Source organism: Ambystoma mexicanum, chromosome 12, assembly GCF_040938575.1.
Source record: "Ambystoma mexicanum isolate Mex_15411 chromosome 12, UKY_AmexF1_1, whole genome shotgun sequence".
Classification (NCBI taxonomy): domain Eukaryota; kingdom Metazoa; phylum Chordata; class Amphibia; order Caudata; family Ambystomatidae; genus Ambystoma; species Ambystoma mexicanum.
The window spans coordinates 68,170,164-68,188,706 of record NC_090936.1 but is presented as its reverse complement, the minus strand read 5'-3'; the positions used below and the strand labels follow the sequence as shown (position 1 = coordinate 68,188,706).

At 45.4% G+C, this 18,543-nt stretch overlaps 1 protein-coding gene across 4 annotated transcripts in view; it reads right to left on the bottom strand.

Annotated features, from left to right (window-relative positions):
• The window catches only part of NELL2 (neural EGFL like 2), an 871,367-nt gene that overhangs the window by 293,885 nt on the left and 558,939 nt on the right, over positions 1-18,543 (bottom strand). For all 4 annotated transcript variants that reach the window (XM_069628010.1, XM_069628008.1, XM_069628011.1 and 1 more), the window contains one exon: positions 1,287-1,409. In XM_069628010.1, the coding sequence (XP_069484111.1) occupies positions 1,287-1,409 (123 nt within the window). The remainder of the gene's footprint in view (positions 1-1,286; positions 1,410-18,543) is intronic.

The following is an 18,543-nucleotide window of genomic DNA, read 5'->3' as shown; positions in this document are numbered from 1 at the left end:
CACAGCAACCCCAGACACGTGTTTCGGTCTGGTTGGACCTCATCAGTAGGGAGGAGCTGTGTCTCTTTAAGAATAGTGCACACGAAATAGAATATATTACCCACAACAGCATCTGAATAACATTCTACATGATAATTACGAGATGCTAAGGAGCAGAATTTATGGAGCACATAGCAGGGATCACTATGTTATGAGGAATCGCTGCATGCACAGTGTTTTGGGAAGAGTTGAACATGGAATTAGGAACACGGTTTATTAATGCCTTGAGGAAGGCCGAGAAGTGGCCAAAACATGTGTTGGCTTCTGTTGTTGATAGAGGACTACAAAGATGTTTGTGTTGGAAACGAAAAGTGCATTGGACTTACTGTGTATTATTGGTTCTAAGACTTTTATGGGGGTGGTGCATTGGCGCGTGTAGCCTTGGTGTATTTTAATTCACATTTTTTCTGAGGGTTGTAGAGCTGTGGTCACAAACGTACCAAGGATAGTGCAGGTCCACCTTGACAATATTATAAGAACTACACAGATAAGACTTTTAAACACCATCCTGATGTATGTGGTGGTTAGCTCAAATTAGAAACAGCTCAAATTAGAAACAGCTCAAATTAGAAACAGCTCAAATTAGAAACAGCCCAACATTAGCAAATTTCAGATGCATAAATAGATTTATGTAGAGGTGTTGTTAGGTCTGGAAAAGATCTGGGGCTATGCTAATGTCGGGACTGTCGGGATTCGGGGCTAGGTAGCCTTTTGGCTGTAGCCCCTGAACTTCTATCTGGGGCTACAAACAAAAGACCAGGGGCTACAGCCCCCAGAGACCAGTGGTCGAAGTGTACGAAAAGAAGTAGTGGAACTATGTTCCCTACTGGCCTGCACTGCTCCCCACAAACACCATCACCACGCCCCCTCCCAGGCACAATACAAACCCCTGTTGTTTAAGGGAACATCCAGTGCATTCCACCGAAAGTGCAAGCTTCAACTTCTTCCTACACTTTTATTTTAAAATGGAACCATTCCGGAACGGTTTCTTTTTAAAATAGAAGTATAGGAACGGTAAAACGTAATTAAAAGAAGTAGAGTAGCACGGCTCCCGACCGCTCCCGCCCACTTCGACCACTGCCTGAGACCCCCCTTGATATCCCTCTGGGTTTACGCCATGCAGAAGGCAAATATTTAGAAGTGAGTGACAATTTTGTCAATACTAAATTATGGATATGATCATTTCTTGACGAGCATTTGAAGATTAGTCGCAAGGCATACATGCTTTCTAGACTCCGGAAACATACCTTTGCATACCGTGCCGTCGCCAGTGTACCCGAGCTGGCAGACGCAGTTGTGCCCACCCACTGTATTGAAGCAGAGAGCATTTTCATCACAGCTGTGCTGGTTTGTGGCACACTCATCGTGCTCTGCAAATTGAAAGAGGAAGCATTTTATTAAGATGCACTTACAGCCATTGTGCACTGGTGGCATGGAAGACATGAAATAAAAACACTTAGCACAAATTACGTGACATCTGGTTTACACTTATGCTTATCATGCGATGTGGGAGGATGGCTCAGGGGCAATGCGTTTGTCTTGGAAGCAACACAGGTACGAAACGCAGAACTATGCTTAGAGGCTAGTCTGACATTAAGCGCAAAGAGAGGCTCAAATTTGTAAAAACTTTTTTTATAATTTCTTTGCATAGAGAAGCAAATGGTCAAACATGAGATTAATACCTCACATTTGAAAATTAGCTTGCTTGTTAATTTAATTTCCCAAATGTTGGGATACCTCTACATTCAACTGGTAAAATACAGAAATCCATTGGCCCTTGAATATAACTTGTGTCAGCCAATGGAATCCAAGCACCAACCTGCTCACTCTCAATGCCTATACATTAAAATGACTATTAAAGATTGGCTGAATGGAGGATAGCACAGGGGCAATGCGCTGGTCCTGGAAGCAAGACAACGCAGAGCAACAGAGGTTCAAATCCTGGATCTGCGCTTAAAAACCGAACGCGTTACAAAAACCAAAAAATAAATAAACAAAATATCAGTAAATGAATCCTTAAAAAGTTGAAATTGATGAAAAGTAAATGGATTCAGGTGGTAATTGCATCGTGCAAGGGTTTTACTATGTGATAACAGCCCACCTCCCTGAGGAAGGTTAGGGTTTTACCGAAGAGCGGTAGGCCATTACCATATGGTACAGACTGCCCCAAGGCCATTATTGCCATTAGCACCCATTGCGTAGATGAGAAATAATCTGGAGGTTACAATGTGTTTTAGGTAAAAGTGCAAAGCAACATGCTGCAGCAGTGACCAAGAGGAAGAGTGCATGACCGCAACTATCGTGGGAGGCATCAGCAGAACGGAGGCTCCCAAAAAGCAGGGCAAACGGGCTGGGAGTATTCTAGCAAATTGGCAGACGCACATGAATAGGCAGGGATTGGAGCTGGTGAGGTGAGGGGGGAGGAGAACCTGGTGGGGATAGGAGGAAACAGAGAGAAAGGAAACGATAGTGGGGAGGCTGCGTATTAAAGCACAGGCTTGTCTTAAAAGATAATTCCCGCGTTCCCCATGACCTGATAAGTGGCCGCAGTTGCCCAGGGTGCTAATGAACACAGTTAATTAATGTCTTGCAGGCTCCTGCAGGCTCCTGAGGTGTTTGCTGGATCAAGGTTGACTTGTAGGAATTAGGCAGCTTCTCATGCTTGACTGCATGAGAGTTAAGTTTCAGCTTTCCCGTACCAAATTGAATGGTTGACTCATGCTCCACCCGTAAGTCAAACGTACGGGCAGCCGGACCGAGCATGCACTCAATAAAGCAACCATGGAGCCCCAGACATTGATACACAGCACACTGGGCTCCTTCCAGGAAATTCTGTTCATCTGGGCTTTGAGTTCTACTTTCCTGAGCTCTGTGCTTCTACCAGAGAATCAAGCAAGCCTCCTTCTCCTGGTTGTGACAGCTCTGCTCCATGTTCAAGAGCCTCATCAGGGTTATGAAACATGTGCCCTTGTGTGTTCATGGCAGGGAAAGGTTGTAAATCCACCCTCCGTTATCTCAAATGCCAGCAGTAGGATTCTGAAGCATTATTCCAGTTTGTGTGGTACTTGGATTGGCATCAGTAACTCTCAGCTTTCCCATTGAACCCTTCTTCTCCAGTGGTTGTAGCCTGGATGCAAGTGCAGTGGGGTTGGTGGCCAATCTAATACCCAAGACAATGCAGTGTCCGTGGGCCAGTAAAGAAAGGAAAGAAATCCTCAAACTTGAAGATTCAGGTTATTCTGGAATGGTTCTTTGAGCTAAAATATCTTTTCTGAACAGACCACATGGTCACTCGAACATACATAAATCTGCAGGGCTGGACTTAATTTTGTGGCCTGGTGGAGCTGTCTCGACACATCGCATTGTGGGCAGAGGCACGTCTTTTCATTGTCTTCAGTTTTCAAGTGAGGTGTGGACAGGCTGTGCAGGTAGATGAAACGGTGACACATTAGCCACAGGTGTTACACTCACGAAGCGCTGGTCTCTTTGGTCCAGAAGCCGGCTCTGTGGCTCCATTCGGAGTGGTACCTTCAAGATGGCGGATCGCAGTGCGAACGGTTCTGCAATCACCGTTCCAGTCCTCTCACGTTCGCCAGAGGTACGGCGTACCGCTCACGTGACGCCTCATAGGACACAGAGACTTCCAGCTCTTCGCGTCGCTACTGTTCTAGCGGATGCTCCTTGAGTTTACAACTATGCAATTCCAGTCCTTAGCAGACACCTCTTACCTCTGACTATTACTAACCCCTCTTCTCTTAACTTCCCAGATTCTCAACTCAGCATTCTTTGCACACACAAACCCCCCGGATTCATCTTGCATCTCATACTGAAACGTCGGTTTTGAGTTCTCGAGCTACTGTCTTCCAGGTAATATTAAAACTCCCGTCCAAGTCCCTTTCTGAACCTTTCTTCGAGTATTTGTGGGATTTTGATTCTACGGGCTTACTCACCTTTACTTCCTTCTGACAGGCTTGTGTTCCAGTCGCCCTCTCTGTGTCCCGTATTCTCGGCTTCTCTCCTGGTATTTCGAATCCGGCTGGTTAAGAGGTTAGGGGAATAAGTCTCTTACCTGTTTTCCATTTCCCTTTCTGTACTTCTGCTATTCATCACTTTGCTTCTTATTTCTTCCCTCTCCAGAAGAAGTCATCCGACACTCAACGCCACGTTGTATTGGCGACATCAGCCTGCAAGCCACACTCCAATCTTCGGATCCCGCGCTCGACCAGGGTTTTCTTCCCCAGAGGGTTTCCCTGACTGGCGCGTACCTCTCGCTCTGGTTTTTCCTACCGGGTAAGAAGGTGGCGCGTTGGTCGGGGAGATTCTTGAGTTCAACATTTGCTTCCCATTGAAAATGTCAGTCTGCTCAGGTAAGACCTGCAAACCTATTTAATCGGGTGTTTTGAACCTAATCTAAGGATCCAGTAATCGGTAAATTATATCGGTAACAGTTAGCGACGCACAAAATAAAGGCTACGGCAGACTGATATTCAATGGAACAGCAAATGCAACAACTTATTGCCGCCATGCAAACAATGTCCTTAGAGATGCAGGCTCTCAAACAGGATAATGCTCAATTACGACAACAGGTTACTCGTTCCTTTTCAGACTCTCCCCCAGTAAGTTTGAATACAGGCAAGTTTGACGGAGATCCACACAAACTTAAGGAGTTTCTTGATAGCTGCACTGTTCAGTTTACCTTTAAGTCCCGCTTCTTCCCCACGGACAAAGATAAGGTTGGCTTTGTGAGTTCACATTTGGCCAGACCTACTTTGGCCTGGGCTACACCTTTAGTGACTTCTAATAATGTGATCTTGGACTCTTATTCTGCCTTCACCAACAGTTTGAAATCAATGTTCAGTAGACAAGAGATCTCTTCCACGCAAGAAAGACTGTTAGATCTTAGACAAGGCAACAAAGACCTGCTGACCTATATCACACTCTTCAAGCAGCTTTCCTCTGAGTTAGGATGGCCAGATGATGGGTTGCTCACCTTATTCCGACGAGGACTATCGGAAGAACTAAAGGATGAGGTAGCTAAGGTACCTCGTCCGGCAAATCTAGCGGATATGATAACACTTACCATGCAAATTGATTACCCTTATATGAACGTTCTTATGAAAAGAAGACTAGAGGCATACGACCCCAACTCGATTATCCCTCCGTAGCTAATAAACCTATATCTTCTGACGAACCTATGCAAATAGGAACAGTGAGAGGCCCCCTATCGGCAGCAGAGAAAGAGAGAAGAAAGAGTTTGGGGCTATGCATGTATTGCAGAGCCTCATCTCATAAGTTACGAGATTGTCCCTTAGTCCCTCCCCGACGCACTCCAGCTAAGGGGTCGGGAAACATCAAAGCCCTACCGCCGGGGGAACAATGGTAGGGGTGCAAGATTCTGATTCCCCAAAGAGAATCCCTGTAAATGTGGACTCGGTGGAAACCACTCAGAATATGGTTATTATTTCTGTTACTCTCATATTACACTCGCAGATGGTACAGAACGTACCTGCTCTGATAGACTGTGGAGCTGCAGGGAATTTCATTGACGATCAATGGGCCAATAAACAAGGAATTAACTGTATACCCAAAGCGATGATCACTCCTATCCAAGGAGTTGATGGACATCCACTAAGTTCCGGTCCTATCCGAGAACAGACAGAACCTGTTGTCTGTCAAATTGCCTCACATAAAGAGACCATAACTTTCGATCTAATCAAGGCAGCCCATTTCCCCATTATATTGGGTCTCCCCTGGTTAAGGAGGCATAACCCCTTTATAAATTGGACGGCAGGTACTCTCTTCCTCGGCTCGGAATACTGTGTCAGCCACTGTTTAGCCAAGGAATCAGTTGGCATCTACATTCCAACTGAAAACTCGATCCCTTCACCAGTATCCTCAATTAACAACTTGGAGATGGTTCCGGAATGCTATTCTAAGTATCAGTCTTTGTTTTCCAATCCCCAGTTCCCTACTCTACCACCTCATAGAAGAGATGACTGTCACATTGAACTTCTTCCTGACAAACCCATCCCGTTTGGGAGAATGTGCGTCCTTTCCCAACAAGAAAAGGTAGTCCTTAAAGAATATCTCCAAACCAATTTAAAGAATGGACTCATTATCGAGTCGGTTTCCCCGGCCGTAGCTTCTCTCTTCTTCATCCCAAAAAAGGAGATGAAAGACCAGTTGCATATCTTTCTAAAACCTTCAATGCCTCGGAACAGAACTATTCAGTGCTTGAAAAAGAATTGCTGGCTATAAAAAGGGCGTTTGAAGAGTGGAGACACTTGTTACTTGGTTCACCCTTTCCTGTAGTGGTACGTACAGATCATCAAAATCTCAGGGTCCTACAGAATGCACATACAACCAATAGTCAACAAGCACGTTGGGCGTATTTCTTCCTTCCATTCCGGATCGAATTCACCATACTTCCAGGAAAACAAAACCAGAGGGCGGATGCTGTCTCTCGTAAGGACGCTCCAGTCTCCCAATTCAGCTCTGAACAATTGTTTCCCAAAGCAAGGTTCATCGCTGTCATCACTGACTTCTTAAGTGAATTGAGGACTGCGTCGGTCTCTAACCTAGACACCTGCAAAAAGATAGCCAGTACTTACCATCTTAGCCAGAACGATTCTTTTTTCTTTCACAAATCACAAGTTTTTATTCCTACTTTAGAGCTGCAGCGTGAAGTATTACGAATGTGCCACGACTCTCGAGCCGCTGGGCATCGAGGCATTCAAGGCACTTTAGACCTAGTGCAAAGACATTTTTGGTGGCCAGAAGTCTGCAATGATGTACAGGATTATGTAGCAGCCTGCATCGTTTGTTCCCAATCTAAGAATCCCAGGACCCCACCTTTGGGGCTGCTCACCCAAATGCCGATTCCAGAGAAACCTTGGCAAGTGATCTCTACCGATTTTATAGTAGATCTTCCTCCCTCACACAACAAGACCACCATAATGGTCACCATAGATTATCTTACAAAATTGGCACATTTTACTCCCTTGAGCAAACTGCCGGGGGCTGGCGAAATGTCTAAGATTTTTCTTTCAGAAATCTTCTCTAGACATGGCTTACCGGACACAGTGGTCTCCGATCGGGCCCTCAATAAACCTCCAAGTTTTGGGAAAGGGTTTGCCAAGTCTTGGGAATCAAGTGGGCTCTCAGCTCAGGGTACTACCCACAGACAAACGGACAGACGGAACGTCTTAACCAAACCTTGGAGACCTATCTACGGTGTTTCGTATCAGCTGCCCAAGACAATTGGTTGGACTTGTTGCCCTTAGCCGAATTTGCATACAACAATGCCCTTCATACTGCCCTTCATACTAGCCCTTTCCATTGTACTTATGGATTTCATCCGTCCTTTGTGCCTTCTGTTACCTTATCCCCTTCAAACTGTCCAGGAGTGGATGGCCTCATTTCCGAAATACAAGAAGGACATAAATTGGCTAAAGTCTCTTTACGAGCCGCTCAAGATAGAGCCAAACGGACTTCTGATAAACATCGCCAAGACATCTCACCATTAAACCCAGGAGATACGGTTTGGTTGGCTTCTCGCTTTCTTCCCCGGCACTTGGTCCCTTCTAAGCTATCCCCTAGGTTCTTCGGTCCCTTCAAGATCCTATCGATGGTCAGTTCTGTGGCAGTCAAGCTCGATTTGCCCTCGTCATGGTCCCGAATCCATCCTGTTTTTCACCTCTCCCAGATTCGGTTGACAGTACCGGATCGATTTCACCGGTCAGACCGTACCCCTCCTCCTGTCTCTACCGATGCTGGCCCAGAATATGAAGTCGCCAGTATCTGTGACTCCCGTTATCGGAGGGGGAAACTACAGTTCTTGGTGGACTGGAAGGGGTACTCTCCTGCAGAAAGAACTTGGGAGCCAGCCTCAGGAGTTCATGCTCCCCGACTGGTCCGACGTTTCTTTAGGTTACATCCTGGGAAGCCGGGGTCGCCTCCCAGGAGAAGGGGGCATACTGTTACACTCACGAAGCGTTGGTCTCTTTGGTCCAGAAGCCAGCTCTGTGGCTCCATTCGGAGTGGTACCTTCAAGATGGCGGATCGCAGTGCGAACGGTTCTGCAATCACCGTTCCAGTCACCTCACGTTCGGCAGAGGTACGGCGTACCGCTCACGTGACTCCTCATAGGACACGGAGACTTCCAGCTCTTCTCGTCGCTACTGTTCTAGCGGATGCTTCGTGAGTTCGCAACTAGGCAATTCCAATCCTTGGCAGAAACCTCTTACCTCTGACTATTACTAACCCCTCTTCTCTTAACTTTCCAGATTCTCAACTCAGCATTCTTTGTACACACAAACCCCCCGGATTCATCTTGCGTCTCATACTGAAATGCCGCTTTTGAGTTCTCGAGCTACTGTCTTCCGGGTAATATTAAAACTCCCGTCCAAGTCCCTTTCTGAACCTTTCTTAGAGTATTTGTGGGATTTTGATTCTACGGGCTTACTCACCTTTACTTCCTTCTGACAGACTTGTGTACCAGTCGCCCTCTCTGTGTCCTGTATTCTCGGCTTCTCTCCTGGTATTTCCAATCCGGCTGGTTAAGAGGTTAGGGGAATTAGTCTCTTACCTGTTTTCCATTTCCATTTCTGTACTTCTGCTATTCATCACTTCGCTTCTTATTTCTTCCCTCTCCAGAAGAAGTCATCCAACACTCAACGCCACGTTGTATTGGCGACATCAGCCTGCGAGCCACACTCCAATCTTCGGATCCCGCGCTCGACCAGGGTTTTCTTCCTCAGAGGGTTTCCCTGACTGGCGCGTAGCTCTCACTCTGGGTTTTCCTACCGGGTAAGAGGGTGGCGCGTTGGTCGGGGAGATTCTTGAGTTCAACATTTGCTTCCCGTTGAAAATGTCATTCTGCTCAGGTAAGACCTCCAAAACTATTTAATCGGGTGTTTTGAACCTAATCTAAGGATCCAGTAATCGGTAAATTATATATGTAACAACAGGAGTTGGCTTAGGCTACCTTATATACCCCCTACCTTCTCGTTCATCTCAGATGTACGTGAGGATCCACATTGACTGTCACATTGTGTTCCTCATGTCCCCTTTTAGTTTGTTTTTCTCTTTTCATGCACCTATCAGTGGTTCCATGTTGAAGACTTCCATTCCATCCCTTTTGAGTGGACCAGGACAAGCAAGGTGGAGGTTTGGTGCTCCATTACAGTAGTCTTGGCTGTTTGAAGAATAGGCTGGATGAGTAGAAGAGTTAGGGGTGTTCAATGGATTTCTCTCTGCCAGTTCAGCAGTCTAGGGCCCCCTCTAATCCAAACATTGCAATCATTTCAGAGGTGCTGTTCTAGACTGGCGATTTACCCTCTATCTTCTAGATTTCCCTGTTATGCCTCAGTTTCTGAAGAGTCGTATTGTTTCATTAAAGGTTCGGCTTTGCCCACTGTCAGAAGTCATTGTCGGTAATTATGGCATTATGGAAGCCCTATCGAGGGGTTTCTGAGGTAGTACATTTGGACATGTATCTTTCTTACAGATTTGTGTTAGTCCATCCTTTTGTAAGGCCAGTTGCCCCAATCTGGGGTCTTCCTATGGTGCAGTCTCATCTCTTAGAACCGTTGTCTTAACCTGACCTTGTGTAGTTGACACTCCTACACTAATTCAAATTAATTGTCTATCCGGGTCCCCAAGTCAGCTTAACTACGTCGGCTCCATCACACCATTCAGTTAGCATCTTCTCAGTCAGACTTAAGTGGAGCTCCTGTTGTCGGGATGCCCACCTGTTTCCCCCAAGCCTTCATGCTCCTCTACTAATGTTTCATGCACAAACCCTGTTAGGAACACAGAAGCCCTCTTTGATTCCAGCTTGTTTGAGAGCTCTTAGTTTAAGACACGTCCAAAGCTGCCTTTCTTAAACTGCGTCTGCTATTGCCTATCCTTTTTTTTCTTCTAGACAAACAGCCCTGTTGTCGCTGGAGCAGTAATTTATTGCCATCATGACCATGGGAACACTCTGTGGGCAGTGCGAAGGCATTATTTAGCAAGACACAAACAACGTATTCAAAGTTCAAACAGAAATCATGTATTAACTCAAATGTCAGGATGGTAGAAGGCCTAATTTGCCATAAGCTAACGTTTGTTTCCCTACCTGAACGATACTAAGGAAAGTCAAAGAGTTCAATTTAAAAGTCTGTCTGGGTCCAAAACCTATGCTTGCCCTCACAACTAAAGCTAAACAACGTGTAGGGATGTTAATAATCAAAGAATTAGTGATCAACACAAAGTTCTGAGCTTTCCTACTCAGCTACCCTTCCCCAATTTCAAGAATGTTCCATAAAAGTCTCACGATTACCTTTCGGGGATGCCTTCCCTAAGTTCAAGATAACACAGTTCAAAAGGAAAGCTCAGGGTTCCCTTGCCTAGTTCAATACAACACAGTTCAAAAGGAAAGGGTCTTGAGGCTCCGTCCTCAAGACAGCATTTTAAGTTCATCACATCTCAGAGTTCCCTCCCCCAAGACTTGAACGTAGCAACTTGGATTTGTTTTAGTCCTTTCAAAAAAGGTTGAATACCACAATTGGCTTGTTTCACAATGTCTTTTGGTTTTCACACTTTAGGGCCCATTGGTCTAGGTGCAGTTGTCAAACCACACGGTCCACCCATCACATGTCGCGCAACCAGGGTCCCTAGGCTCCTCAGCCCACACAGGTTCCTCTGTACTTGCCCCTGTGTTCAAAGTCACAATCACTTAGTTCCTCTTTGTTGGCCTCATGGCTTTATGTGGATGTTTACACCCCTATGGCTTCTCCTAATTAGCCCCTTGGCTTTGCCACTAGGTGTCACAGACCTCTTGCCAGTCTTTGGCCTTGCCGCACTGCATTGGTTCATAAAGTTCACTTTGAGATGGTCTAATTGATGCCCCACCTTTATATGGTACTCTTACACATATGTGCTCTTTTCCTTATGTTGCTTTCACATGGGCACTTTCCCTTTGGCTGCCATCTGCCATTTGCTTTGCCCATAAAGGTGTATTAAATTGATATTTAAGATGCTTAAATTCAAGTTTTCCTTCAGTTCGACATTCAACATACATAATTGGACTTTGTTTAGAACTTTAATTCAGTTTGGTATTTAATATTCATAATGCAGCTTGGTTGCGAGTTTTGATTCGGTTTTGTACTCGAGATGCATAATTCAAGTTAGTTTCTAGTTCTCGTTTCATTTGTTGATTAATTACTTATTCGCAGCCTGCCAGGAGAGCCCTAGTCTTGTGTGGCTCTCCCCGACACTCACCAGTCCTCAGTGTCCTCCCCAGTGGCTCCCAATGCTTTCTCCGGCTTCTCCGGACAACGGACCGGCTTCTGCGAGCCCCACTCGCACACCAACTGCAGCTCTACATACGCCGGCAACTCCATTTTCTCTGCAAGGACAGCAACCCTTCCCCCTCTAAAGTCCTTCTCGTCCATGGCTCTGGCTACTCGCATTGGCATATGGAGGCTCCCACACCGGTGACAGCCTTGTGGCTTCCCTTGCCTTGGGCTTCCCGGGTCCTGCAGGATCTTATCCGGCTTCCTGGCTCCTTCACCGGTCCCACCTTGGCTGCTTTCTCTGAGTAAGGGTACCCCGCTGCTCTCCCCACACAAGCCTCCCTGTTTCTCCTTGTGCTGCACGCTGGTTTCACATTTATACACCTGCAACCACTTGACAGGTTTCTGGTGCGCATTCTTAATGACTTGCCTGACTATAATTAAAGGGACATGCCTGGTGCTCACAGTCCTCTGCAGGCATCTTCCTGATCCCAGAGATTGGTAAAATGTAATTCTAGTGTTCATTACTGGCTGTTGCTTCTTCCTCGTCTCAGTATTAGAGTGGGTAACTAGGTTACTAGTGTTCACTACTCCTAGTTGCTTCTTCCTCATCTCAGTACTGCCAGATGAAAAATGGGGGAAAATGGGGGGAGAGGTTTTGCAGTAGCCTATAAAGGCAGGGGGAAGGTTAGGTTGCTCTGCAGTAGGGAAAGGGAGATACCATGTCTCTCCTGTGGTGATCCTCCCTCACTTCTCCACCGCCAGGGTCAGGATCCAAAAGCAATGGCCTTTCCATGGTCACCCGAGAAGAGGATCCTGGGAAAGTAAGAGTGAGGATAACCTCAGGTTCCTCACAGTAGACCCAACCTTCCAAGATATCTTGCCTCCTCCAAAAGAATATGTAAACAACAATACACCAATGACAGCTGAACCTGTGACCTGCAATGCCTCCATTGGTTACCAGTGACAGTCAGAATCAGGTTTAATGTCCCATATTTACCTCTGTGTTCGGAAGACCTATTTAAACCCTGGCGTCACAGTAGTACAATAGGGGGAAACAATATCACACTCCAGAGCTCACGTGCCTCCCTGGGAGAAGAGCTGCCACTTAGATGGGAGGTGTGAGACAGGCATGGTATCAAGAGAGATGACATAGACAACCGATGTATATTTCTACACAAAACATTATTAATCATCAGGATGGTGTATCGCCTAACTAACCCTATGCTATGGTGGGATTTCCACAGCCTAAATAAATCAAAGGAAAGTCTGTGTCTACAAGTCCAAATCAAATGTCTGTCTGTGTCAAACCCTATGCTTGTCCTCACAACTACACCAAAATCTATTAGGGAAATGTTCTCAACCAAATGTAAGTGTTCAAATTCAATACAGTTCCAATGTAACTTCACTTCAAAGAGGTTTGATCATGTTCTGAAGTAACGTTCTGTATATTCACAGGTATCACACTTTGCATCAAAGTAGGATCTTGGGTTTCCCTTCCCCAAGTTCAAGTGTAACCAAGTTCATACACCACTGTGATCTTGGAACTCCCTTCCCCAAGATAAACACTCTGCAGTTCCCTTCCCCAAGACTTATATTAAATAGTTGACTTGTTTCCTCTGTTCACAAGAGATTATACGGTCCACTTGACCCGTCCTTTAGTTAGCTTCACCAAGGACGCACATTAATTTGCTGCTTTTCCAATATTCAGTGGTTTACGGTCTAGGCGCAGTTTTCAGACCACGCGGTCCACCCATTACAGGTCACACAACAAGCAGCCACATGCCTTGACTGTAATTTGACTCTTCATATTGGCAATGCCCATGTTTAGGAAACGTCCTGGTCACACAGTCCACCCGTCACAGGTCACGCAACCATAAGTTTCCCCAAAGGTCATTGTTCAATAATATTCAAGACAACTCTTCAATGGCCTTATATGTCTTGCACTTTATTCTTAAGGTGTTTTTCTGCCATTGGTTTACTTGATACACTTGATTGTACAAGATTGTTTACGCAGTCTTTAGCATTTCATAGTTTGATCAAGTAACAACTTTCTTTTCATTCAATTCTTTATTATTGCAGCATTCACTTGGGTTCACTCAGACCACGACTTTCCTGTCACCCAATATTCAGTAAATGTAATATTGTGTTGTATTTGTCAGGATAACCCCTTTCATCTGATTCAGTTTTCAATAAATGCTCTTTCAAGTTGTGTAGATTTGAATAAGACCTTTCATTTAGTTTGGTATTCAATAAATGCTGTTTTTAGTTGTGGAGCAGCTTTCAATTATTTTGATATTCAATAAATGCAGTTTCAAATTGTGTGTGTGTTAAATAACAGCTTTAATTTAATTCGATATTCAAGAAGGGCTATTTTGCATTTCTTTTGTGGACAATTACCATTTCTGTGGTCTTTTGGAGTGCTCCGGCATTGCTAGTGTCTCCCGACACTTACCGGTTCTCTGCAGCTCCGTTCAACGCTTTCTCCCCAAGCGGGAAAACCAACTTGTCAGTTCGCAGGATGCTCCACTTCGCACACGCCGGCCTTTGTGCTCGGGTCTGCCTCTGCTCCCTGGCAGCACCTGCTGTGCGCTTCCCTCACAAGGGTTCTCAGTCCTGCATAGTCACTTCTGCAAGACTCTCGGGATCACAGTTGGCATCTTGGTGTTTCGGCTTCTCGGTCCTCGGCTCTCTGTTCCTTCTGCGACTGCAACTCCCTGTTCCTTCTGATTTCCACCTTTTAGACTGTTTTCTATTACTGGGAGGCTGCAGGTGAAACAAGGTAAACTCAATTGCCTGACCCTCCTTCAGCCTATTAGTGGGACATGCCTGATCTTTATTACTACGTGGCACCAGACCACTCTTCTTCGTCCCAGTACCAGAGTGGTGTTTATAATGGGAACTCTGCACTACTCCCAGTTGTTTCTTGTTCTTCTCAGTACTTAAAGGAAAACTACAGGAAAAGATGGGATGAGATTGGCAATAGCCCATAAAGGCCAAGGGAGGTGAGGGGAGATCAATATGAGGAATGGCGGATACCATCTCTCGTCCTCAGGTACCCTGTTTCCAATCCCCAAGGACCCTCCACCCAGGTGATCCTCCCTCGCTTGCCCACCCTCAGGGTTGGGATCCAAAAGCGATGGCCCTTCCCTGGCACCTGAACAGAACATTCTTGGGGAGTAGAGGTGAGAGTAGCTTCAGGGTTCTCGGAGGTCAGTTCCCTTTCAAGCTATCTGATGCCTATGACATGGAAAAGAGTACCACAATCTGGGTATTAATAATTAGCAATGATACCATCTTTTGCCAAGTGTTTTGAACTTGATTCCCTGTGAGAGTGGTCGCTATATAAAACACTTATTATTAAGTAATCCTCTGGAAATTCCTTCCAGCTCTAAGGAAGGCATGGTATCAACAGTAAGACAGACACAAGTGACCACAGTTCAAGGGTGTTTATTGAACTTCAAAAAGGGTTTGAAAAATGCATATCTAATCCTAAATCTACAGATGGGAGTAAGCTACGACCATCAAATAATAGAAAACCCTGTCCTAGTCATGTCTTGTCAAATTAAAAGGGCCTATACTAAAAACCTATTGCCAATCCTTACCTCTAAATACAAATAGTGTGGGGAATAATGTTATAAAAAGAAAGTGTTCAAAATGATATGTCACAATGTTCAGGCCGTTGGCCTCCCTTCCCCACATTTCTAGCACTGGACAAGGCGGTTCACTCGAGCATAGCACAGTCTCTGGCTTCTTTAGCACAAGGATACAGTTCGTTCATTAGCATCAGGACCTGCTGTACACAAGTCTCTTCATTCAGAGTGCCTTATGCAACAAAAAAAAAAGATAAGTTCTTTTACTCTTGAGAATTTCACAAGTATAGCACTTTTTGTGATTCATTATTCACCCAGATCCCCCTCAGTCTGGCTCAGATCTCTTGAGAACACTGTTCGTTCCCTTCAGATCCCCCAAATGTTGGGCTCAGATCCCTTTTCCGCAAGGTCCGCAGGATATTCTTTCCAGTGACTCACGGTTCACCCCGGATCCCCCTCAGTCGGGCTCAGATCCCCTTTTCACACAATTCGTCCCCCTCAGCTTGGCTCGGACCAATTTCAATTTACATCAAGTATCGAAGACTTTCTAATGTGCACAGGGTTAGGCTTGACACATCGCAGGACCCCTTCAATTTTACAATTCTTTCTTTTTTTAACTTTATTACCTTTCAGTTTGATACCTAACGAAGACTTCTGAATGAACTCCCACGGGGTGTCAGACCTCTCTGTTTACGGTAACGAATCTTAGCTTCAAAGTTATGTTTATTGAGTTTATATAGCGCTTTAAGCCAAAAGCAAAACGTTCAGTCACTCATCTGCTGCTTTAATTATATTTGAATCGCTTGCCAGATACGCTTCATGCACTGTTCTCTTGAATTTCCTTTATATAATGTTGCCGCTTGCAACCTTGATTTCCACACAGCCTGGGCTGGTATCAGTCTCCCCAACTCACCGGCTGTGCTGACTTCACTGGTGTTGCTTTGTTGTAGGAGCCAAGAACAGTATCACAGCGGCAAACAGTTCTCCCCGCCTTGACTATCGACGTGGGAGAGCCTGTGGTACCTTCCACACACAATTTAGGAGACTTCAGCTTTAATTTTAGGTCTTAAGTTTCCTATTCTTGAAGACTCATGAAAGTTACGGTCTTTCGGTGAAAAGATCAAGGGCAATTCCCTCCTTGCTATTCTCTTCGGTCTCGCCGTCTTTTGCCTTGTGTTAAACTGACATCTTGAAACTGCTGATTCCTTGTGTGCTTTGCCTCACTCAGAGTTTGCTTTTGTGCCCCACTTTTTGTTTCCGTGTGGGGAAGTGTGATGGAAGTCAGGTGTGTGCGATGATCAGTAATTACCTGACCCTGCCTGACCATTGTATTGGGACATGTCAGGTATACGGCTCGGGTGTTAATCTGTTTTCCTTCACAATAAATTGTTTGTGAGAACATGTTTGTATTGGAAAGGGGAGGGGTTATGTCCCTAAGTATCCGACCTGGTAGGATGGGGTAAAGGTGTTACAGGGAAGGGGATACCACATCTCGCCATCCGGTGTCCCACTTCCACTCCCCGAAGACTCCTCATCCAGGTGATCCTCCCAAACTGGTCCAGCCCCAGGGAGTTGGATCCAGAAGCGATGGCCTTGTCCTGGCCACCTAGATGACAGATCCCCAGGGAATAGCGGGTGAGACACCTTCAGGTTTCTCACAGAGCCCAATCCCACAGTTGCACAAGCTGAGGTCACCTGTATTGTACATCTAGGGGGCCTATCCTGGAAAACTTTGGAATGAATCTTCGCACCTTCAGTCTCACCAGGTCCATAAATCTCACCTCTTAGACCTGGCTACTTTTGTTTGTTTGTTTGTTTTTATTATTTGCAATGCCCACCTTACCCAGAGGTAGCAGGGCGCAAGAGCAACATGAGGATTGTATAGCTTAGGTTACATATGGCACTGTAGATGGAGTCCAGCTATGGTTACAGTACTGGACACATCAACAACATTAAGAACAGATGCAGTAAGTAAGTCATATTTACATAAGAGTATAATATACAAAATTTACAAATTATAGCTGAACAGATAGGGTTAGTGAAAGTACCAGTACATTAGTTGTCGTGTTCCTTAATCCGGTGGATAAGATTGGATCTAAAATGTAAGTAAGGGAGGTCTTCCCTTAGCGATGGCGGTAGAGAGTTCCAATGTTGTGCTGCTTTGACAGGAAAGCTACTCCCCCCAGTCATAGTGCGTTTGAATCTTGGCACCAATAGGAGGTTTGAATTAACCTTTCTGCAAGGGTGGCAGGATGCTTGTCTAGTGAATCTCGTTGTAAGGTATAGAGGGTCAGAGTGGTGGAGACATTTATGAGTCAGAGAGACAGATTTAAGGTAGATCCTGTCTTTCGTGGAGAGCCAATTGACAGATCTTCTAGTATCTGAAATGTGGGCTTTCTTCTGGAGACTAAGGGCTGCTCTTAAGGCATTATTTTGCAAGATTTGAATCTTGTTCGTGATGTATTTATTGCTACCTACGTATAGGGCATTGCAATAGATCAGCTTGGACAAGATCAAGGCACTGGCTAGGGTAATGCAGTTGTTGGAGGAGAGGAAAGGTTTGGCTGCTCTGATGAGTTTGCAAGTATAAGAGGTGGTGGAGGCCATAGCGTTTACTTGTTTTTTGAATGTTAGTGTAGAGTCTAGGTGGAAACTAAGGGTTTTAACCTCCTTAGCCACAGCAATGATGTTATTGTCGATTTCGAACGAGGAGTAGTTCTGGCTAAGTTTGTTGAGATTAGCTGGTGTGCCCAGGATGAGGAGTTCTGTTTTGTCATCATTCAGACATAGACCAACGGAGGCCATCCATGCCTGGATGATGAGGTACACTCTGTTTACAAAGGCCAAATCCTTGCCATAATCCCCCGTCAGCAGGATGAGGATCTGAGTATCATCAGCGTAGTTCGTGTAGGTGATACCCAGACCATCGAGATCATCGAAAAGGGGCTTTGTAAAGATGTTGTACAAAGTGGGAGAGACACAGGAGCCCTGTGCACACCGCAGGTTATAGGTACTCGGTCAGCAGCTGCTAACGGGGAGAAGACTCGCATTGTTCTGTTATTGAGAAAGGACTGAATCTAGTTAATTGCCTCTTGGGAGAAGTGGGCTGCCGACTCTAAGTGGTTGCAGAGGATCTTATGGTCAACCAGATTGAATGCTGCTGAGAGAACGAGGAGCAGCAGTAATGCCGTCTTGCCCTCGTCTCTCAGCTCATCTATTTGTGCCTTAAGGTCTACGAGAGTGGTCTCGGTTCCATGTTTGGGTCTGAAACCTGACTGTCGGACTCCTAGGAGGTTTTTGTGTTCAAGGTATTGTTGTATTTGTAGGTATGCTATTTTATCAAGGATTTTAAGTAGGAATGGCACTGTGGTGATGGGGCGGTAGTTGGTCGGGATGGAGGGATCTAAGGTTTGTTTTTTGAGGAGTGGGAGGACCCAAGATTGTTTCAAATTATTAGGTATGGTGCCTGATGTGAAGGATGCGTTTATATGTTTGGTGATAAAAGGGGAGAGTTCACAAGCTGCGTCTTTTATGAGTTGCGCTGGGCATAAGTCGCCATGGCGATGGCGGTTCGAAGGTTTGAGAGTAAGGATGACTTTTTCAACCTCTTTAGTAGATACTTTGCGAAAGTT